At 34.9% G+C, this 25,682-nt stretch overlaps 1 protein-coding gene across 1 annotated transcript in view; it reads right to left on the bottom strand.

Moving 5' to 3' along the window:
- The window catches only part of ZNF804A (zinc finger protein 804A), a 292,307-nt gene extending 267,278 nt beyond the window's left edge, over positions 1–25,029 (bottom strand). The window contains exon 1 of the mRNA XM_087434960.1: positions 24,788–25,029. Coding sequence (XP_087291086.1) covers positions 24,788–24,898 — 111 coding nt within the window. The 5' untranslated portion in view covers positions 24,899–25,029. The remainder of the gene's footprint in view (positions 1–24,787) is intronic.
- Between the last annotated feature and the right edge of the window lie 653 nt (positions 25,030–25,682).

Genomic DNA, 25,682 nt, shown 5'->3' with positions numbered 1-25,682 from the left:
GAGGCTGGGGGCTATGCTCTCATTTTCAGTCATAAAGACATCGTTTCTGGATTTGTGACCATTACAAAAAAGTGTCAAGAAGACAGCATAAATAAACACAATCACTTCTTATTTGTTGAGAACATATACTGAACACTGGAGGTATTGTATTCCTATGTAATTCAGATGCAGAAATAGTTATTTATGGTAATAAATCTCTTTATATGGCTAAGGAAAAATTATTTCCCAAGCTCATTAAGTTTAGGCCGAAAATGTGGTTTTTAACTTCTATCAGGTAGTAAGTATCCAAAATAGCTTTAAAAATTCCAGAAGCGCAAATTCTGTCTATAGTTTTTCTACAGCCTTTAAAAGGGCCTAAAACAGAAGAATGGCATTTACAAATTTATTAAATGAACATTTTTACTTCATCCACAATGATGGAAATACACCACTGAAGGTGAACTACAAAATACAACCTAATCACAGCAACCTAGAGTAGGAGATTATAAGCAAAAAGACTGGAAAATTACCCTCCAAGTATTATATATTAAGAAATCCTCATTATTAGTCAGTTGATCTTTAGCTGTATGAAAATTCAAATAAAATAAATTGTCTTTAAATTTTTCATTTAAATTCACCTCTAGGAATAATATTAATGTAAATGCTAACAACATGCTCAAAATAAATTGATGAAAGAATATATTACTAATTGATAAAATGGTAATAAAATAATATAATATAAATTAACTTATTCCACTCAACCTACAGTATAAAAGTTAAAATAGCTTGAAATAAGATCTATGAAAATCTGTTCACATTAAAATTGTATCTTTTTATCCAGCTATTTATCTACCCCTCGATCCATCTGAGTCTTCTATTTTTCATCATAAATAACAACTTATTTATGTTGTATTTACCTTTATGTAGTAAAAATATAATAAGTCCTTTCTGTAGATTATTTTGATAATACAGATCTAGATGATATCTATTCTTTATCAATCTGAATGTAAATTATGACATTATATAATGATTTTAAAGTTTCAAATTGACTATAATTTTCCAATGAATTTTAACACATAGGATTCTTTGTGAAAAAAAGAAAGATAGGAAAGCAATAAGTGCGTAATGATTTTTTATAATCTAGTAAGCAACATTTTTATAAAATTATATAATATATAATTAGAATTATATATTATATAATTTTAAAATTATATTCCTCACATGGCATTATTCGAATTGATATTTAGTAGAGGAAGAAAACACGTTTATTATTATGTCTGTCCTCCCACCCCTATCAGCTTGACACTTAACATTTTCATTTGGCTGCTCTTGAATTAAAAATTCAGACATCTGAAAGATTGAATTGTTCTGATAATATCATGAGTGCCTTTTGGTACAATCAAAATATCCTGCTTGTTTTAATGATTAGAAGCATTAGGAGAACATTCCCAACACAGATGGAACAATTACTTAGTGCTATATGTAATATAATACTACTGAAACCCAATATGCAGAAGCAGTTTGCATGCCATTCATCCACCCCCATTCATCAAAGTGGTAGATTTTTCAAACTTTATAATGCAGCATTAGTTATCATTAATTAAATCAGCTGCTATGCTTCCTAGTTATAAATGTCAATACTATACAGAAATCAATTCCAAATGGTAACCAACTTTTCATGAAGAATGTTGCATAATTAAAACAAATGGGAAATAGGTGTTTAGAAGTTTAGGAAGAAAAAATATAGTGGTTCCCCATAGAAGGAAAAAGATCTTTACTACAGTATTCTAGAAGTTAGAACAGTACAGGTGGAGTCTCATTTTTCAGTTACAACCTGGAACCTACGTTATGAATAATTCAAAAATGTGTGAACGTGTGTGTCTTCTCCAGATTGTAAGTAATCCAAGTTGGCACATGAACTCAATCTTTTATATTCATTGCTGGTGCTCTGAGAAAATATGATACAGACTTACTACATCCCTCACATGCAGACATGCATGTACATTTTCACAGGAATACTGGAATATAGATAGTTAAGATTATATTTGTAGCAAAGTGAGATGAGAAACTTTCACACAAGGCTAGAAGTATTTTATTTACAGCTAGACAAGAGATTTACAGTACTTTTAGGCCTATTTTTTCTTAGGGTAAAATATACATAGTGTAAAATTTACCAGTTTAATCATTCTGCAGTGTACAATTCATAAGCATTAACATTGTTGTGCAACTATTCTTATGCTATTTTTAATCAACATCACGTGAAAGAACAGCTGAACAAAATGGGGGTTAAAACTGCTTTAATCTACCGATCATTGCAAATGGATCAATGGGCCAGCATTATTTTAACTACTCTTATCAATCAATTATGGGGAATTCTGACATGCCTGTAGGACTCTTGGAGTGGCCAGACATATCTAAGAATCCTCAGGCCATTTGGCTGATTGTCCAAGTAAACATATTGATTTCTTGATACTCTCCTATAAGAGTCTCTTAATATTTTATACATATTAACTTTTCATTTACTTTTGGATTTTGAGGGTGAAATCTTATATGCTCACTATTACATGGATTTCAATTAAGAAACAGTTCACAATGTTCAGACATTTTTAGTTACCTCTTCCACGACTAGAACAAAGAATAGTACTCTACAAAGTAATTGCTGTTCATACATCCGCTACTCACTTTTCCAGCAAATAAAGAGAATGACTTTTCTGTCTGCCTAATAGCATATGGCTTTTAGCTTGTGTAGTATGCTGTTGATAGGGGGAACAGATTGTTCTAACACCTGGTTTCTCAGTGCAGTGTCATATATTTGTCATGTGGGCACCCCTTCAAATGCCATTTTCTAGTTTATGTTATAGGCAATAATTGAATGGCATTCCACGTACTAAAGATTTTCTTTAGAATCTGTTTCCCAGTTCTAGATCCTTTTTCTTTCTTAGTTTTCTTTTATGCTTATTTATTTAAATTAGTCTCTAGAGAATAATTTAAAGTGACTCACTCTTAGCTGATCTTATAATATACAAACACACACACACACACACAAACATCTTCTACAAATCAATTAGCTCTTTCCTTTCCAGTGTTTTTGTAGTGTTCGTGTACACTTAGTATCACAGACCTGAAAAGGATCCCCCAAAGAGCGTTTGTTTTTGAAAGTCATCGGTAATCTTTACAGACACAGCTAAAAAGAATGTCCATGGATAGATATCAAGTCTCCTCCTTTAGAATCTAAGATAACTGAAAAAAAGATTGTCAACCTAAAACCCCAAGTGGAAAAAATAACAGAATTATCATTTCCACTGAAAATTTTCGTTAAAGAACTAAGTCTAGCTTTGCATCCAGAGATTCTTCAATAGCACACATCATGAGTTCTTTCTAAATCCCTGACCAGGTCCCCAGGTACAGATGGGAAAGCACAGAAAAGTGGAATAAGGCAAGAATGACCAGTGGCTCCTAAAATATGTCTCTTAACCCAGACATCATTTGTGACCTCTAAGCCTGTATATCTAATGACATGCCTGAAATATTTGTGAAAAGCACTTCATGTTCAACATGTCCCAAAACACACTTACCATATTCACTCTCACCACCTCTTATGCCAGTGAATACTACAAGAGAGTAACTTAGGAGCATTCTTGGCACATCTTTTGACTCTGTTCCCCACATACTATTTATCATACATCCTGTTGATTTTGTTCACTACATGTACCTTAAATCTCTACATATCTCTCAAAATACGTTTTTTTAGTCCAAGCCATCTCCAGCTTAGACTGATGCAATTGACTCTTAGCTGGCATGTCTGCATCCATGATTACACCCTCCCCACCCCATCTTTCCCGACACTGAGCTGCATAAATATTTTCAAAATGCAATTAGATCATTTATTCAGTACACCTCACTAGAAACCCAAATCTTGCATTTTCTGAACTACAGACTGTTCTAGTCTCATCTCCAACTCTAAAATTTATAGTCCTATCAGCTTTCTTTCAGTTTCTTAAAGATGCTAAACTTTCTCTCTCCAAAAGGCAAATGCCATTCTGTTTTCTCTGACTGAATCCCACCTTCTGCCACCTTTGCCTACTTATGAGTTACCCAGCCTTTCCTGCATTCACACTAGATCCATTTCCCACTGTACATGCTCCCAGTCTGCTTGTTCCTTTCCCTCATCGCACTTAAGATAGTCTGCAATGATGCTTATTATGGGTTGAATTGTGTCCTCCAAAAAGATAAGTTGAAGTTCTGACACGCAACATGTCAGAATGACCTTATTTGGAAACAGAGTCTTTGTGGATGTAATTAGTTAAGAAGAGGTCAATTGGAATAGGTTGAGCCCTGCTCCTGCCAATACCTTGATTTCTGAGTTCTAGCCTCCAACTGTGAGAGAATAAATTTCTGTTGTTTTAAGCCAACCAGTTGGTGGTTCTGTGTTATGGCAGCCCTAGGAACCCAAGACCATACACTTAGTGGTTGACACCTACCTCCCCCGCTATACCATCAGTTTCACGAGGGCAGGGAATTGGTGTGACTTTGCTCACTATTACATTTCTAGCACCTAGCCCACCATAGGTGCATACACAGTAGGTGCTTAACAAATATTTTTGAATAAATGAATATACCATACAACTTAACTCATATAAAATACTTGTTTATATTTGGGTTCAATATAAAATAAATAAAATTACCAATATTATCTGAGAGCAACTTAAAAACTAATAAAATCTATGTATGATTGAAATTGACATAACAAAACAAAATAATAGTTTGATATACCCCAAACTATATATGTTATGAATCAGTTTCAATAAATACAGTGAAATTCTATTGAAAGAGTTAGGGAGGTTTTTCATTCAGCGTTTTATATATAATTTAAAATACTATATTAATATTCAGTGCAAAGTGAAGGTTCCTATTGGTGCAGAGAATTTATCTCAACAAGCCCCATTTTCCCAGGTCCTGATGCAGTGCACAGCACATTGTAAAGTTCAAATTTGACTCAATCTGCGATGACTATTCAAACAGCATTTGAAAAAAATATGATCAGAAAACTATAAATTAATTCTGTGGGGAAAGATGTACTTCACAAGAACAGCAAGACTGCCTATCTAATGACACAATGTAAAGATGTAAATAACAAAAAATAGATTAAAGCTCTTAATACTATACTTATTTCCAGATCTGCCATTATCTTTGCACTCTGTGAATGAACTTGACCAGTGAGAGAAAGGCTGGCATAGTGGATATGAGCCTTGGGTCTGGAGACAGATTACCTGAATCTGAATGACACTTATAAGTTAGATGCAATCAGAGTACCTTCCAAACAGAGTTGCTGTGAAGATAAAATGTATTAATTCAAACAAAGTACTTGGAAATGTGTCTAGAACATACTATGTACAAATTGACGCTTAATTACAAAATGACAGGGAACATCAAATAGGTGGTATTTCAAAATATTCAAGCCAAAAAATGTTCAATCCTTCTTTAAAAATTACATTGTCTTTGGCTATATTAGATATTTCATTTCATTCAACTCTTTTCCCTTATCCTAATCCAGTCTCTAAATTTGTTTGATAGCACAGCCCTATTAACAAAAGACTTTCAAGCTAATACATGCCAATACATACATGCATTTCTATACAGTATACAATACTATACTATAATACTATAAAAACATTTTGAAATGAAATAATCAAAAATATAAAGATTATTTTTAATATTTCTACTTGTTATCTGTAAAGTATATTGTACACTTTCTAGGGTGCACGCATCCCATTTTTGAGACATCTGCATTAGACAATACACTCTAGAAACAAAGAACCAAGTCTTCATTGCCTTCCATCGTATTAATAGTGCCTAGTACAGATTCTGATATGTAGAGATAATAAATAAATACGTGTTATAGGAATACAAAAATAAATAAATATAAGTACCCCAGAGCAGATACATACTTGCTGAAGCATCATATATAATTATCCGGAAACTAGGTCTTAGTCAATTAGAATAATCAGACAGGAACTAAATCTTCAAATTCTAAATCCAATGCTCTTTCACTTAATGTCAACTTGTCCATCCATAAATACAGATAAAATATATAAAATTTATGCAAATATATGTACATATGTAATTATGAATGTAAATACTGATAATGAGAAATAATTTGTTACTGGGATTAATACGTAAGTTCATAAGGTATTTTACTAGAAAATTGTCAGGGTTCTGAACTTTCATTTTAAGTATCTAAATATTTAAAAAAAATTATTTGACAGTGTTGTTAAGAATAGGAAGAAAAATATTTTATCTGGAAAGTAGCTTTTCTAAATGATTCTATATAAAAAAATTAGACATGGAAAAAGTGTTTGGGGAAATATAACAAAATTTCAAGCGTATGTTATATGTTTATGTATACTTTCTTTCTAGTTTTCTGAAATTTCAAAGTTGACAGAAATTAATAGCAGTCTATAGTTGTCCGTTTCTTCTATGTCATTATCTACTTGTATCACTTATCTATTAATTATTCTTGATAACAAGAAATTAGATATATAGAAAAATAAAATCCATTAAAAATCCAAATACTCAATTGTGAAATAAATGACAGCTATCTTCTTATTAAACATTTACTACAATAGAAGATAATAGTCTACCCTCTTCCTTGGATTCTGAAATTACAAAAATATCAGTAGGGTGTTCATGTTTATAGCTGATGAAATTGATCAAGTAATTATGACAATTTTTATCCTACCAATAATTATAACACATCTTTGCAGAATGTCTACTACATCTCTTTTTTTATTTACTATTTTTTTGTCTTCCATTTGAATTTTCTTTTCCTGTTTCTCCACTTATGACTTGATGACTTTCAACAGGCTCAAGCAAGGAGAATAGGTACCATTCCACACCCTGATGACCAAGTAACTACTGGAGGAGGAAGGGGAGATCATCAGGTCATGTTACTACCCCACTTAATTCACACTTGATGAATAAATGCATGAGTCCATTTTGCCAATTTTTAATGAGAGATGATTGCTAAAACAAAATAAAATCACTTAGCTTCCTATCTACTGTCAGAAATACAACCATTTTTTCACTGATAGTCTTCCTTTTGGTGAAAATCATTGCTTACCCCTTTCTCCCTTTCCTGAATCAATTTGCAAAGCTAGCAATTTTTTAGCAGAAACAAAGTAATATATTTTCCTTCATATTTATAGAAATCTCTGTCACACAATTTGTTCGTTTCACTTGCATTAAAGAAAGTTAATGAACTATAATTTTATTGTGTGCAATATTTGGCACACAAAACAGACGCGAGGAATTTATAGGCAATAGCTCGACAAGTTATGATTAAATATGATTATTCTCTATTTTTTAAATGTTTCCATACAAACTGCCTTTAATAGCATGTATTTTTAAATTAATGGAGAAAGTATTTACTATTGATTCTCTGACAAACCAATATAATCATGTGATATGAAATGAAAACTTATAAAAGCTACAATATATACTTCCCTGAGAATACCTGTACAACTATTTTTGGAAATATATATTTTATTTCTAATTTGATATATTTTTGTTATTATGTATAGATTTAATCATAAGCTGTTTTAAGGGTAGAATGTAGAGTACATATTTTGCAAATAATATACAAAATTTGCATTGTAAAATTAACTGGCCTCTCAGTTACAGTTAATCTTCCTGGTAAATGGAAGTGCTTGTAGCAATTATTATTACAAAAATTAATATAAATAGTTACCACTTATTGTGCCTGTGACTAAAACACACCTTGAGATAAAATTAAGCTGAACCACTCGTAAACATTTTAATCTCTGGCAAGATCCTTAGATTGTCTTCAGTTCTTCATAAGTAAGACAGAGGTAATAATGCTAGCTGCATGATTAAAACGCATTTGCTTTTTGTATTATGGATATATATTTATATAAAAATATGAACTCAGAAGAAATGTGATGTAGGGGTATGCTATTATCTTGTGAGCCTCCGCTCTAAGGATATTTATCAATATTATTTTTAGCCATACAGTTTCTAGCTCCCGTTTTGCAATGAATTATGTTGACTTCCTTTATTCTCTACTTCACAAAGTTACTACAATGTTTTCTCAGCATAAAGACGTGCTTAATCCTTAAAAATGTTCTTATTCCCCCCAGATACCCCAGAAGCTTGTAACTACATTTAGAGTTTTTATCCTGATCATATACATATATATATGTATATATACAGACACACACGCACACACACACACACGCACAGTTCAGTCTTGGACCAAATTGATGAAGATAGAGAAAGTAGAAAGCTCTTTTCAAATCATACCACAGGGCTGCTCAAAGGCTCCTTTCTGTTCACATATCACAAGCTGCTTTTCTCATCGCCTTCCCACCCCCACCATCCCCCACCCTGTTCCTCTCCTCCACAGCACAGCCAGCAATTAGGAGAAAATAAATTTAGAAGCACTAGCATCTTACAAAAAAACATATTAAAAGGCTTCAGATCTTTTCATTTTCTTGTACTCTGTCTGAAAATAATCTTCTAAGAAAGATGGGAGGATAACCTACACATTATGAACAGTCTAAAGCTGAAAGCCAACCCTCTACAAATGTGTGCTGCAAAGCTCTGTGATTAGAAAATGGACAGATTCTCTTATCTTATTCCTATATATGAAAAACCCAATAGTATATTCCAGAAAATTATGGTGCTCTTTCAGCTATAAATGACTTGCAAATAACTCGTTATCTGCTTTAGTTTGAGAACTTGTATTACTATTAATAGTTAGTAAATAGAAGATTACAAACACTAGGAATGAAAAAAGGTGAGGGAAAAAATTGCAAAGCGAATTGAAAGTACTAGAAAAATATCTTAAGCCCTAAATTTTACTAAAATCATATCTTTTACTAAGTAATCTCTTTTTTCTGCCTTGGTGCAATATATAATGTACATAAAATATACCATATGACACTTATTTAATCTAATTAACTAGCTTCTGTTCAGTTACCCACAAGAAGAAAAAGAAAAATGAAAATGTGTTTATTGAACACTTTATTGATGAGCAAACAAATGAGCAATAATGCAAATTTTAATTAAGTATCCAGAGTTTGGTACCAAAAATAGGAAAGCAATTAGAGAAATAAGATAAAAAATTATTTTTGAGAATAAAACCACAACATTTTGGAGAAATATTAAGGATTTATACATAGATTTCCCAATTCTAAATCTCTATAATTGGGCATAGCCATATTTTCTAGGATATGAGAATGCATAATAATCATTTGTGTGCTAAGCTAAACAAAATGAAATAGATATGGACATACATATGTTAAGTCTTAGTAGACGTTATCTATTTGCTACATATCCGCAAGTCAGCTATGACTTAAAAAACAACATAGATGACCTTGAATAAGGTCTAAAAACTGTGTTCTTATTTGTAAAGTGAATTGTAATAATACCAAATTAAAGAGTTGCTGAAATGATTAAATGAAACATTTTATTGTTTTAGCACTGGACCTGACAGAATAAGTGCTCAATAATTGAAAACTTTAATTAAATGAGTTGATTTATTCTTAGGAATTGAAAATATTATTTAGATAGATTAATCAAAGACATTTAGATAATTTTTCAAACTATATTAAATAACTGACTCAACCACACAATTATTTCAGAATTGATTCTAACGGGATCATAATCACACTATAATTAAAAACTCTAAACAATGATAAAAGATAATCCCATATAAGCAAACAATGACTTAAGAAAACTTAAACAAAATTTAAAAATAAAATAATTAAATTGAATCTCCAAAAGTAATTGAGCTATATCAACTGATTTAACAAGAATATAATTGGGGGGCTGGCCCCGTGGCGTAGTGGTTAAGTTCGTGGGTTCCACTTCGGCAGCCCAGGGTTCACCGGTTCGGATGCTGGGCGTGGACCTACTCACCACTCATCAAGCCATGCTGAGGTGGCGTCCCACATAGAAGAGGTACTACTCTACAACTATGATACACAACTATGTACTGGGGCTTTGGGGAGAGAAAAGAAAAAGACGAAGATTGGCAACAGATGTTAGTGCAGGGTCAATCTTCTTCTTCTTCAAAAAAAAAGAATATAATTGGTATACATGATTTTATTTATAAATCCTGGCAATCAATGTTAAATCTTTAATATTCTTTTCATAAAAGTATCTAGTATCACCCTATATTTTATAAATCTATTCATCTTTATGTCTTTTATTTTGTAAATTACCTGATGTTTATCTGTTTTATTAGCTCAATCATTTGCTTTGTTATTCAACACAATGATTAAAAAAACACTATACATTGAAAATTATTGAATACTATGAAACGCATTATTACCCCTAAATTTCTACATGAAATTCATATTCAAAGCACTGCTGAAAAAATATTGATCGAGTTAACTAAATTGCCTCATGAAACTGAACCTAGAACTAATTTTTTCTGCTTTTACAACATGAAGGCTATTTTCATCCTTTCTGTAGTTGTTAGACTCTATTAAATTTTAAGATTAAGTCCTTTAACTATATTCTAACTACACTTTTTCTAATTTCATTTTTCTTTACAATGAAACAAATATATTTCTGCTAGCTTTCTAAAGGATCTGTTGGGGGCAAGAGTGGGACGAGGAAGAGTTTTGGGCGGAGAACATAAGAAAGGACGAGAACAGGGCCTCATCTCTCATACTAAATATGAATGTGTGACATCCAAACGTCCTTCTGGAACATGTCCATTGAAACCAGGTCAAATGCATTTCATGCTAGAACAGTGCGAGGCATCTGGGGCTCTTAGGAAAGCTAGATTCCTGGATCCTACCCATAGATTTTAAGATTTAGTAGCTATGAAGTGAAGTCCAGGATGTTGTATTTTCTAAATCCTCAGGTGATAATTATGATCATCTAAGTTTGGAATCTGTACACCAGAGAACTTCAGTTGTCCTGCATAAAATAAACTATGTAATCCACTAGCAGACTGTATATAGGTGTTAAATTTTATAATCAATTCCATGGCCTATTTTTCTTTGGATTCCCTAAAGCACCTATACTCTGTATTATTCACTTGGCATCTCTCATGTTCTATTTGAAAAGCACAAGTCCATGTATTAGCTTTGGAAAGGAGGAAGGACAAATCTTTAAGATGTCAATAACGGTAAAAATAACAATAGCTTTGATTATGTGCCAGATATTGAAGTAAAGAATTCCCTTATATTATTTAATCCTTACAACAATCCCGTTCACACATACCCATCTTAGAGTATTTCAGCAGTAATTACATATATTTTATGTATTATGTTTAAAATAACATTTGGTCTATAGCAGAGACTAAATGAATTACAATTTTTGTTATTTATAGATACAGAAACAGAAACTAAGACAAGTTAAATAACTGGCCCAGGTTATACAGCTGGAATTCAAACCTAAGTCACTCTAGTTCCAGAGGCTGAATACTTTTCACTGTAGAAAAATAGGAAGCAGAATGATCAGAAGTATAGGAGGGAGAGAAACACTATCAAAACTCTCTAGACTTAAAACCCAGTAAAACATTCATGTTCTTGAAAAAAAATTGCAATCCCACAGTTGTCCTAATTCTAGTCAAGTTTCTCAGCTAAAAATAACCCAAATTAACACATTAAATGACCCATAAAATACATTTATTGAAGAGTATTAGGTAGCTGACAGATTCAAAGGTGACCCTGTTGAATGAGCCTTGTTAAGGAACCAAAACTGGCAATGCTTCGGCAAAATTCTGCCACTAAAACAGTCAGCTTGGAACAACACAGCTGGTTCTTCAGCCTCAGGAACTTTCCACTGGCAAGGCTTGGCTCGTATGTGGACTGGACACTCACTGTGGCTCCGTTCTCCTCTTAACCCTACTGCAGCTGCTCAAATGATTTCCAACTGACCCCGTGCCTTTGTATCATCCTGCCTCGGAACATGCCTTCTTCCATCAAGCAGCTAAACTCAAACTGCCAAAAGGTGGGAGAAAGAATAACTACACTTCTTTTATCACTGCATGTTACAGGGCCTCAGGGTGTTGAAAAAATAGCCAAGTATCATATTAACGACATCATCTGCAGGTAGCATTCTCACAGGAATCTACAAATCCTAAAAGAACACAGAATTTAAGCCAGGATAGAGAATGGGGAATCATTTCAGGCAGATTACTGTCACTGTGGCAATTCTCTATTTAACAGGATCACCATATAGATTACCATCCAAAACAGAATAATTTTGAGAACTAAAGGCAGTACCATCATTAAGCATTCCAGGACACCAGCCTAAACTGGGATTATCCCAGGCAAACCTGGAGGCACCATCACCCAGTCATTTAAATTGATATACCTTGTTACATTAGCTTACATTCTTCTCAACTAAGAAAACTTAACGATTTCTTTCTTTCCATTTTTTTTCCTCTCTTCCTCATTCCCTCTTTCCTTTCTTTCTTCCTTCCTTTCTCACTTTCTCTCCCTCTGTTTATTTATTTATTTATTTTTTGCTGAGAAAGATTCACCGTGAGCTAACATCTATGCCAATCTTCCTCTATTTTGTATGTGGGTCTGTGGGTTGCTGCCACAGCATGGCCGCTGATGTGTGGTATAGGTCTGTGCCCGGGAACCAAACCTGGGCCACCAAAGTGGAGTGCACCAAACTTAACCACTAGGCCACCGGGCCTGCCACTATTTGTTTATTTTTAATTCCTAGGATTGTGGTCATCCAGTGCAACTTCGGCCATCAAGTTGCTTCAGATTTCCCAAAATCTTACCAGTGTAATTTTCAGAACTCTGATATTGTATATCGTGGCTGAGGTGGGAGAAGAAGTTCTTAATTACTTTTCAAATAGATAATTATTTTGATCTCTGGATATGGCCAAAACTGCTAGTAGAATTCTGTTTACCTCCTGAGAAACAAACATGCAAACAGGGCTGAAATTGGAATAACAATGTCCTCTCTGCTTTGCTAGACTACAGTGGGGGTGTAGCAAGAGGGGAGTGTTAGAGAGAGAGAGAGGGAGAGAAGGAGGGAGGGAGGGAGAAAGACAGAGAGAGAGAGAATGATTTTTCTGTGTGTGTGCATGTCTATTTTGCCTGTTCCCCTGAATAGATATTGTACTTATTTTACGTAGGGCACTGAGAGAAGAGAGAAGCAGCTCTCACATGACCTATAGTTTCTATAGTTGATAGAACTGTATTGGCACTTGATTAATGACTCAAAATAGTTATGTTTAGTGCTCAGAAGGTGAATAATTACCTAGATTATAGCATATGTGAATTGAATTACTGATATAGTACTTTACAAGTAAACAACACCAGTTTCTAATTTTTTTCTTACATCACCAAATTATGCTTACAGCTATGCTAGGCACTGTACTAATAGGATCAAGTTGTTTTGATTTATCATTATTATTATTTACTTCACTAACCCTTTACTGTGGAATAATATGGTAATAGATTGTCTTAAATTTTGCTCTCCAGGACAGCAATAAGTAATATGCTACATCTGAAATTTTATTAATATCTTTCTACCTGAAAAATAGCCTCTTGAGTTTTTGAGTAGCAGTATGTATCAAAATATCAACTCCTGTAAGTCCTGATCCATAAAAATTGCATCTTTCATGTTGTGTCAACAATTTCACAGTGATTAGTAACACAAATAGAACAGTTTGTGCTATCTTATGCAATCTGCACGTTTTCCCTAAGAAATGTAATCTCAATTACTATGGAGGAAATTCCATTAAATTTTAATAAAACTGGGAAATTTGAGTCTCAGATATTTTCAACTATTTTTCTGTAATATCACTTGTGGCAATCATAAAAACAAGGGTTGGATTTCACAGTTTCACATATGCTTTATTTGTGTTTTAGCTATTCTTGTTTCAACAAGTAATGGTCATCCCAGTCCATGTTTATTTTGCTTAATAATGTAATCCATGAAAATGTCAATCAAGTTTAATTATAAATTAACTATCATATTAAAATAAATTAGGCATTAAGAATCATAATACTAGTAGGTTGAACATACTCAGAAGAACCCAGAAACATCAACTTCAATAGTGAGAACTGACAGTTTTACAGCCAAAATGATAGTCTAATAGGTATAGTTGGACACCAACTCTATGTCAGCTCCCTCTTACTATGTATATCACACGTGACTAAGGTAGAGAATGGCCAAGAATAATTATTTGGTGAAGTATACAAATAAAGTATATAGCAAATACATCACACCTATGTCACATTTCCATACTGACTTCCTGGTCAGTGAAATTTTAAAGTAACTTTTAGCTACTGAAACTGTGGTAACTATACTTGACAAATTTATTAATCTATAATTATTTACTATAGTGCCTGTCTACATGAGAGCAAGAGGAAATGTTATGCCGCCCCCTAGTGTAAATATTAATTTTGTAACACAAGAACTGCAGATCCAAGACATTGCAAGGGAATCACAGCTATGGAAATCATTATTGAAAATAGTGAAGAGAAATTGTAAGTATTCCTAAGAAGCCAGCTTCCTAGAAGCACAAATTATAGTTCCACAAAATTTATGAGTCAAAAAATGGCTATCTGAAGGTTTCCACATAATTTTCATTTCTTTATCTCCTAGAATATTCAGGGCCCAATCCCTATTTAAGGGAGGAAATTCTGTGAATCTTCAGGTGGGGATAAATATGTAAGAGGTGCCATGGGTAAATTGAGAAAAAAAGGAAATATCGATATTGTTCAATACTAAAAGTATCCAAATTATGTAAATTTACACATATTGAATTGAATGAATGAGATTCTAATACAGATGTGAATGTTCCAATATGAAATATTGTCAATAGCTACCAACATTTATTTAGGATTTATCATGTGTCGAATCTTGTGCAAATTAGTTTATATGCTTCATCTCATTTGATATGCAAACCTGTTTTTTTCTAGGAAGGTATTATTATCATCTCCATTTAAAGATGATATAACTGATAGTGAGATAAGTGAACTTGATCAAGGTCATAAAGTCATAAAGTCATAAAGCTGTGGTAGATTTCTCTTGTCTGATCAATTACCTCTTTTTCTTACTATTTACTGATACAGAGGTATATCTAGGATTTGAGCTCAGATCCTTCTGGTTATAGTGTCTGTGCTTTCAACCACTATGTAAAAGTATGACAGTAAGTATTTTGATGAAGACGTGCTAAACCGGATGCAAGAACACAATCTTGAGGTGAAAGCAGCCATTCTCTTTCCTACCATGAAGCTATTTTGTCTCATTTCAATAAGAAGAGGTGATTTGCTAAATATCGGGTTTTGAAGGAAATACCACAAAGGTAACTTTACACAATTTCCACTGACACTTCCTTGGAGGCCACTGAGATGTCACTTGAGATGTTTTCATTAAACAAAGAAAGAATGTATATTTTATCCCGTCCTTCTATCCTTGACCAGCTGTAGGAAAAATCCTTCAGTACAAACCTCTCATCATGGAAACTCATCCTTCTCTGCAACTGGTCTCTCTTTTTTCCCAGTAACTTATTGTCCAAAACTCTTCTACTTTCCATAATCCATCTAAGGTGTTTGGCAACTCCCAGAGTTCCGGACCTTTTCTAAAGTCACTCCAAACAAAATTTGTTTGCTCCACATCAAATTTTATAGGTGCTTCCTATCTGAAGAACACAAACAAGGTAATTTGAATGGGTTAACCTTGAATCATTGTTAATACTTTGAACCCCCAGTGACTGAATATGGAGGAAATCTGCACCCTAGGACTAACCATGTCCTCCTGCCATAACACTTCAGCAAGGGTCAGGAGAACACTCTGAGGCTCAACGTAGGACCACGCATAATTCAGTCTCACAGGAGGAGTCAAAGGTGAGCCCAAGAAATCGGAGTGCTCCCCACAGGACTCCTACCTCTCCGTGATCCTCCACCACTCCACTGCTACCACTACCTGCACTGAGATTATCGGAACCAACTTTATCCCACCTGTGTCTTCAATGTCAGTTGCCACAAAAAGCCCAGAATTCTCAAATTCTTTTTCATTCTCTGGACTTCAATCTCCATACGATTATGTTATATCTTCTTCTATGACACAATTCTCTATATTTTCACAAGTTCTAGAACACTTGGACTGTATCTCCTTGAATTCAGAAGTGGTCATTATCTAAGAATCTCTACAGTTTTAGACTTTTAACTGAAGTTTCACTTCACTTTTTTGCTTCAACTGAGGTGTGTCTCTCTTGAAAACATTGTTCCCCTCTTATCTCTCTCAAGAGATGGGTGGATATTTTCTCTCCCAAAGTCCTCATTCGCTAGTGCAGGGCACATGTCCTCCTCATTCTTTTTTTTTTTTTTTTTTTTTTTAAGATTTTATTTATTTTATTTTTTCCCCCCAAAGCCCCAGTGGATAGTTGTATGTCGTAGCTGCACATCCTTCTAGTTGCTGTATGCGGGACTCGGCCTCAGGATGAACGGAGAAGTGGTGCCTCGATGCGCACCCGGGATCCGAACCCGGGCCACCAGCATCGCAGCGCGCGCACTTAACCACCAAGCCACAGGGCCGGCCCCCCTCATTCTATCTTGATAATTCTCAACGATTCTCCTTCCCTCCCTCATCCCTAAAAGTTCCCAGTTTTGGGTCTAATTTCCTTGAAATTCTCTTCTCTGATGTCCTTGCCTCCCTCCTGTTTGCAACCATCCATTCTCAGGTCATATCTGGGTAACAAAAAAGCCATCCCTGGGAACTGGGAGCTAGGAGCTTGTCTGGATCTAAGAATAAAGTGTGGTGTTCTCTTATCAAACATGAATAGTTTCACAGTCCACTAACATCAGACGAGGTCATCTATGAGCATGACGGAACTAGAAAAAAACAAGACCACTCCACAATTATGTTTGAGCACAGACAAAAACAAAACACTGTTTTTGTTACCAAACATCCCCATCTGCCAGCCAACATGAGCAAAAGCTGCTTCTTTACTAATTACAGCTTTACCCCAACTCTGTTCCTCTTGCCTCCTAGATAAAAAGTACTAAGATAACCAACCATAGAACTGGCGCTTTGTTCTCACAATACAATCCAGAAAAAAATCAATGCTGTCATCAACTCTCCACAAAATCAACATACACAATCCCAAATCCTATAAAGTATCCCTTATTCCCTCTTTATGAGATGCACCAAGGTTCCCCATGGTGTGCAGTTTACCTTGTTCCAACAAGTACCAATACGTCCAACTTGGCTCAACCAGATTTGTGTTCCTCATGGTTTTTGGCTGGTGGGAGTTGACATCATTCTGTATATTTTTCATGAAAACATTTTTGTTTTGTAAAATTTAAGCATTTATTTTACACAGCCAACCCTTAAAGCTTATTTTCTTAAATTTAGGTTACTAAATTGTACATTTTTGAGATTGTTTAAAAATATTTTCTCTCATTTAAGATGGCCTGATTTTCTTCAAGTACAACAAATGCATGTATGATTAGCTATTGGAGCTAAACAGATAAGAATAACTATATTTTACATAGTTATAGAAGTCTTTATAACTATAGGGGGGATTGATTGAGAGATATATTGTAATCCAGGCAAAGACTTAAAATAAAGTTATTATAAATTTCTTTATAAAATAACAGAAACATTCCACAATAAGGTCTATCAATTTTAAACCTAAATAGTTTAATGAGGTCAGTTTCACCTATTTCCAATTAAATCCAAATACGGTTTATATTTCAAATACTGGGTTGCTTTATTGTAAAACAGATGTAATAAAGTGATCCTCAGTGTATCAGTCAGGGTTCTGCAGATAAACAGAACCAATAGGAGAGATGGAAAGATAGATAGATAGATGGATAGATGGACGGACAGACGGCCGGCTGGATAGATAGATAGATAGATAGATAGATAGATAGATAGATAGATAGATAGATAGATAGATAGACAGATAGATAGATAGAAAGAAAGATGGACAGACAGATAGATAGATAGACAGACAGACAGATTTATTTTAAGAAATTGGGAATTGAGTCAGTGATTGTGGGTTTGTGGGGCTTTTGTAGGACAGGCCAGTAGGCTGGAAACTCAAGGCAGGATTTGATGCTGCAGTCTTCAGGCAGAATTTCTTCTTCTCCGGGAACCCTCAGGTTTTGCTCTTACAGCCTTTCAACTGATTGCATGAGACTCATCCACATTATCGAGGATAATCTCCTCTATTTAAAGTCAACTGATCATAGACGTTAACCACATCTACAAAATACCTTCAGAGCAACTAGATTAGTATTTGATGAAATAATTGGCTACTATTCCGGTTGACACACAAAACTAGCCATCACACTCAGCATAACTCATTTTTCTGAAACTATTTAAGAAAAAAAAAGTTTCCTTATAATTTGAATATGGCATTGTCATCATAAACATTTAATGCATTAAATGTACTTACATTTAGAAAAGTATATAACTTACTCCTAATGGTGCCAAGCCATTACGAAAGAGTCGGAGCACTACATCAGGTAATGGGCTTTGTTTACTCTGACAACTAGGATTGAGTTTTAATTATTCATGACCCTATTTTACCTTATACTGTGTTAGGAAGTGTACTGTAATACATTTATAAAATTAATGAAAATTTGCTAGTTGAAAACACCATCATAATATAGTATACATAGTAAGAATTTTCTCAGAATCAAAGGATAATTTAGAATGAGATAAAACAGAGCAAATGGTTTGAAGCTAAAATTTTTAGAAAGATAATTTTTTAATTTATAGATTTTTATAATTTATAATTATAAAATTATAATTTTTACTTTTTGTAGTTAGCGATATAAAAAAGCAATAAATAGATATACATAATTTTTTCATGAATTTTGGCTGCAGTACATAACAGATTAAAACTGCTATTTTTTTTCTTTCTGGAAGGATTACTCAAACTCCTATCATACAACAATTGCTTTCAATAGTAATATCTCAGTTAAACAGCATTACTGGAGGAAATTATTTCAATATTGTATTATCATTGCAATTATTAAATATAGAATTTCCCCATGCATAATACTTTCAAAAATTATTTTCAAAATATGTTACATGAACTAAAATGTTTACCAAAAGTATAGATTAAAGAATAAAATTACCTTCAAAATTAATTTTTAAAAATTCCAAAAACAACAAGAAATTACCAAAACAATGTGTGGTCTCAACAAAAATTTACAATTTTAAAATGCAAAAATGCATCATCCTCAAATTCACATTTTTCCTTTTATATGATCTGGAGAACACTATTAAGCAGTTCAACCAGTATATAGTAAACAGATACCATAGAAAAGTTTTTTTAAGACTATTGTTTATCTAAAAGTTGGTACAACAAAGGGCACATGCAGAATGATGACAATGTTTCCATCTCTGCATATGTAAAATTTGATTTTCAGATGGAAGAAAAGAGTGGAAAATTCAAGTGCCTTTATTGGTTAGGAAGGTAATGTAAGTAAGTGAAAAACCTATATAACAGTAAAGAGCAGTGTAGACAGTAGCAAACTGTAAAGTGCATTCTTCTTTGAATGACATTTAAACCCAAATATTTTAAAACACAGAGCACTCTAAACAAACTACTTCTGCAGCCTGAATTTGACCCTGAATACAAACATATGAAACCTTTGGACTAGGTGGTCCCCAAGTTCTTGCTGATTTGTATTTTCACTAAAAATGTAATGGCAGTCATCAATAACCTAGAAAATATTGGCACAGAACTGAGAAGTGAAGACAAGATATTATGTCACTACAGGAATTTCAGCTATCAAAAATAACTCAATTAATACTTGATGAACTAACAAAGCTAACAAAGGTATATCAGAATGATGGGTATTACTTGACAACATCTGCCTTAAAATACTGCTTACATTTCTGAGTAGGTCATAGTATCAATAATTCAATTATAAATTATTTTCCTTACTTGAATAATGTGTTCTGAAAATTCACATGTTGTAAAGTTTTGCTACAATAAAAAAACAGTATAGCAAAGAATATATGACAGCTTAAGTTCAGGAAAGTGAGATGCATGATGGTCTTTAATACTGAATGTACCATAGTTGAAAAGCAACTTGGAAGAATATATAACTGACTGATTATGTGAACAAGTTTATAAAGTGGGAAAGTTTGGGGATATATTAAGATATCACCTTAACACACCCTCACCCCTGACCTTTCTGAGGATATTAATCTAACCACAATAATTTTTCATCTGCACTAATTCAACAACGGGTCTCTTTAGTCTTAAGCACAATCTTAAATGTGCCATACAAATGGGTTTCAATGAGTGGAAAAACCTTTAAATTACATTCCCTAGGAGATATCAAAAGGTGTAAGGGAATGACATGAATAATAATGCTATATTAGATAAGGATAATTAGAACAAAAGGCATTATAGTATATTTCATAGTACTTCCTAATTTTAGAGAGTTCCTGTACACAGAGGAAAAACCCAGAATTTTTTCATACTTTTCAAAATGAATACATATGAAAACATCTTGAGTGACAAGAAACCTGCCAACATGTCAAAATATGTGAATATTTTTTCAACTCATTCAAAGTGAACGGCAGCAACCCTGAGTATATCTTAACAAATGATATTTAGTACATAATACTTAGCACAGAGCCTGTGGTGCCTAGAATTGTGCTTTGCAATTAAGGCATCTCAATATATCTGAATGAACTAAATAACAAATACGTTGAAGAGAGATTAATAATTAATACTTCTTTTCTTGCCAACCTGGTACTTAATATATTTGAAATGGAGGGCAACCTACAGAAACAGGGCTGATGCCAGACAGAAACCATTGATGTTTGCTTATTGGAGGATGAGAAATAAAATAAATTTTAATTCAAATTATTCTCTGAATCTGACACTATTTCTCCACATCTGGGGGCAAGTGAACAAGTAGAGCGCCTTTAAACAATAGTTGACACCAACACTATCTCTTTATCAGTATGAATATTATCATACCAATTCCTAAGGATTCCCTAATTTAGTATATAAATTATAAAGGAAATACGTCTGGAGTCAGGAAATCTGCATTACAATCTTGACTCACTGTATGACCTCAAAACCATCACTCACTTTTTTGGAATTCCATAGTCAATAAAACAGATATAATGATATTATGAGATATAAAGATGCTGACCAACTAACAGAATGTAATGAACAGATTAGTAATGATTTCCAAAGTTCCAAAGGCAAACCCCAAAGTCCATATTAAAAGTGATTAAATATACATTTAAATTCTATATTAAGTATATATATAATATATATTTAAATATTTTGTATTAAAGTTTTTAAATATATAATTAGGATAAAGAAATTTTGTGGATCAATTGCAAAACGTAAGTATAACAAAATGTCCTTATCTGATAAACAATTGCATATACAATGGTGATTGGGATAATCTAAGGAAAAAGAACGAGAATACATGGAAGGTAAACTTAATTCATTGCCATTAACTCATATAACTTATTTAGACATATTCTGGAGCACTAATGAAATATTAGCTTGTTTCTTTTTCCATGGAATTAAAGCTATATCACAGATATGATGCTATTTATAACAGAAATTATGACAAGCAGAGTGACCTTCCTCTTTGTTTGTAAGATATTGCAAAATGGAGATTTGTATATTTTCAGTTAAAATTGTCAAAAAGAGAATATTTAAAAGCTCAGGAATAGGATCAAAATTAACAACAGGCTTAATCTTTAAGTATTTTTAAAAAATTTTATGTGTGAGTGGCATAATGTAACCTATGGAAGGACTGTAGATTTTGATAATCAACCCAGTATGAGTGGCAGGATTACATTCTGGATTTAGGACTAAAACAATTAATAAATGTCACTGAAATCTGAGTTTTACTCTATAAGTTACTTTATGCTCTAAGTAACTTCTAATTCATGAAAGATCCTTGTATTAACAATTATAGGCTGTCTAAAATCAGTTCAATGATTTTTGAAGATTATAAAATCATTTTTAAAAGCCTGAATTTAAAAAATGTTCAGAATTTCCATTAGTTATCCAGTGACTGAAAATAATTGGAATTTCTTTGGAAAAGTCAAAGCACCTTTCCCTGAATGGTTTTATGTTTTAAGTTTTGCTTTACTGAAATAAGAAAAAAAAACCACTTGAGATATTATTAAAATCCTTTTAATTTAATACACATTTCAAAATGCAAAAATGTGATGATGTTTTTAAGACAAAATTCAAAATATGTCAAAATCAAAGAAACAAGAAAGTAGAAAATATGTCATAAATATTACTCTATGAAACTGAGATTAAAAACATGATAACTATAAATTCTCACTTGAAAATGTTCAAAATGTAGCATATATACCATTTGAAGATAATATTTGTGTTTCTTATTAAGGTTGCTAATTCTGAGAAGTTTCAAGTTCAGTTTTCTGTTTAGCTTATAGTAAGTTTTAGCTTATAGTAAGTCCTCATAGCATCCTATGTGCTATAAAGAATACATTTTTAGGTAAGTAGAAATGTTTACAAAGAATGTTTATAAAGAATAAATGTTCTTTACTTAATTAAAAGCATTCATTTATGAATATATTTAGAATCTCTTCTGTGAATATATTTAGAATCTCTTCTGTTAGACAGGCATAAAGCTCATTCTCTTCAATAACAAAATCATCAAAATGCTTATAGAAAACAAACATGATTTACATTACCTTGTAAAGTAATAATTTCAAATATAGTTGGATCATATACGAAAATCTACATCATTTCTGTCAGTGTAAATATCTTACACATGAAATACAAACTTGGGCAGTTTATAAACATAATCTGGAAGGACTAGCTATGAAGTCCCTCTAAATCTTTTTACTATAACTAAGAGAAATATGATAAGAGATATTTCTAAACCTTTTTATCCCAGTTTGTTGCTTCTGACACTTGCTTATATTTAAATTTGTTCATCTCATATAGGTAGCTGCTTTTTAACACCCATTTTAATCCCAGATCTAGACTTTAACCTATCTTTTGTCAATATGAATGACAAAGAACTAATCAACTTCAAACCTACAGCAAACAAATCAGCATAAGCAAGTTCAATCTTTGTTAGAAACCCAAGGTTGACTTAAGAATCAAGATTACCAGAATTTAACAAGTTGAGGTTTGGCAAATAAGTATTTTTTTTCTATGAACTCTATTATGAGGTTTTATCACCTACCCCATTATTGTAATTATGGAAATGAGATCTTGCTCAATAAGTTTGCCTTTTCCCATAAGAGTAACTTGATTTAAAAAACAAACCAGTGCATACTTTCTTCAAAATGAAGTTTCCCCTCCCCCAAATATTTACCTTCCCACATAGTTGAGTTCTCTAAGTCAAGCCAGAACAATTTCAATCATTTCCTTAGCCTTTGCCTACAGCTCTGCATAGTACTCCACTAAGGAAGATCATAGAAAATATTTTCACTTTCTTTGTTCAACTACAACAACAAACATTCTTATCCAAAACAATAATAAAAACAACAAACCAACTCTGCTTCTTTGAGTCTTAAATGAACTGAGAGGGAGTCCAACAGATTCAAGGGAAAAAGAAAAAAAATCAAATGCATCACATCAATGTTAGAATTCACTTAAAACTTCAGATGAGAACTTTTCATTCTTGGAAAACACATCACAGCACTTTTTAAAAAAATTATGTAGAATCATACTTTAAGATATATAAAGAAAAGTAGATTAAGAACACTGTGTTTACTTTTAGACTAATGGAGTCTGTGCCTAAACTTCTACCCAACCTACTCAGGCTAAGGAACCACTGTAAAAGGCGGGGGAGGGGTGCTGCTTGCTAATAGACCCAGGCTTGAGTGAGACAATATTTGCATATTACCATCTTCCTCTGGCTGTACTCTCTTCGCAGTACTTAGCCTAATGAGCCTTTCCTCTACTTTCTTTTTCTTTATTGAAGTGTGTACTTCTCAGGAGATACCAATACATGGGGGTCAGTTCTGCAGAGAGATTTTGTAGCTAAGAGGGGATTTGGAAGAAAAAGGATGAGCTATCACCCTGCACTATCTCAAATGCTCAGCACATCTTCTCCCACCAATCAGGAGTGCTCTTCCTACTAGGATGCTGAAAGCTGAAGCTCTGTGGTCCAGTGACAAGCTCCTAGCGACTGCATGGGTTCTGTCTGTCTAGCATGTTTCCTAATGGTTCTGATTGTGACATAATGCTCGCCCCTCACTCTTATCTCCAACCTCTTTTGAGTGAGTTGCTGCAAGTTGACGGCATGGGGTTCTGGAGTCACTCCATTAAGCTTAGTGCTGACAACTTCTCACTAGAGAAGTTTGCTGCCAGTCCTTCAGGAGACAACCGGAACACAAACTCCTTCTGAGACCATCACTCAATCCCGCCACTTGCTCCGCGCCACCAGCCACATGGCTCCCTGCCCCCATCAGAGACACCCACATCTTCATTCACCTTCAGCTTTCTCAGCCGAAAGACGTTATGGGGTCACTTGGGGTTGGGGTTCTTTTCTTTCTTAAAATGAGGTCCTGTTGACATAATTTGCTTCCAATAAGGAGAAATTGTGGTCATCTTCAGCATTATGGAGTGAGGTGGAGAGAGTCCGGAGCGTTATCGAAGTGTCAACCAAAGCCATGGACCACAGCTTCCCTAAGATTCCTGCCTTCCTCTACACCTATTCTCACCCCACCCCCACAAGATAAACGGATGAATATATTAGAAACCAAATGGAACCGTGACACCTCCAAAATCTCACAGTAACCTCAATCCTCCCAATGCCCTCTTAGACAGGAGAGAGAGAGAGAGAGAAAGAGAAGCGATTACCAGAGTTTTGTTCCCGTTCTTGCTGAGAGGGCCCCGGAAAACTCCCTTGATGTTGCGAAAGTGTCCGTTGCTGAGATGCGTGGAGCTGATGACAATGTAGTAACACTCCATGGGGCAGCCGCCGCCGCCTCCACCGCAGCCGCCGCTTCCCCGCACCCGCGCCCGCAGCCGCAGCGCGGTGGAGCCCGGGCAGGGTGGGCTCGGGACCCGCGGGAGGGCGAACCGGCGCCTCCCTCGCACGCCCTCCGGAGACGGGCTCCCTACACGCCTCGGCCGTGCGCGCCCAGGCTCCTCCGCCTCCGCATGCTCGCTGCGCTCTGGCTCTCAGCCTGTTTCTCTGCTCACTCGCCCCGGGGCGGCGCGCCCCGCGGGAGGATGCGGGCGGGGAGGGGCCGGGCGGGCAGGCAGGACGGAGCCGAGCGCGGGTCAGTGCCGGCGCGGCGGCCGGGTGGAGCCGGGCAGCGGGAGCCGCCCGAGCGGCAGCGGCGGCGGCGGCGGCGGCAGCATCCCCCGCGCTCGGCGTCCGCGCTCGGAGTTGCTGCTGCCGGCAGGCATGAGTGTTATTATAGTGAGCGGCGTTGCCGGTCCATTGCACTGAGCCAATGGCAGGGAGCCACTGGGCTGATACTGAGAGCTGTCAGAGGAGTACATCTGTCACCCGCTGCCTCCCCCCGCCCTCCCCCGCCGCCGCCGGGACCCACGGCCGCGCCGGTCGGGGCGCGAGGGGGAGCGCGCAGCAAGCGGGACGCCCCCCGCCCCGCGCCGCGGCCGCAGAGGGCCGGGGACACGACGGCCACCGCGGGCGGGCGGCAGAGCGGCCCGCGACCGAGAAGCGGGAGACTCCTCTGAGGTGGGGGCGGAGGGGAAAACGAAGAGACGGAGATGTCTTGCCTGG

The sequence above is a fragment of the Ceratotherium simum genome, chromosome 9 (assembly GCF_057802395.1).
Source record: "Ceratotherium simum simum isolate JZ-2026a chromosome 9, ASM5780239v1, whole genome shotgun sequence".
Classification (NCBI taxonomy): Eukaryota; Metazoa; Chordata; class Mammalia; order Perissodactyla; family Rhinocerotidae; genus Ceratotherium; species Ceratotherium simum.
This window is presented reverse-complemented; position numbering and strand designations above follow the sequence as displayed.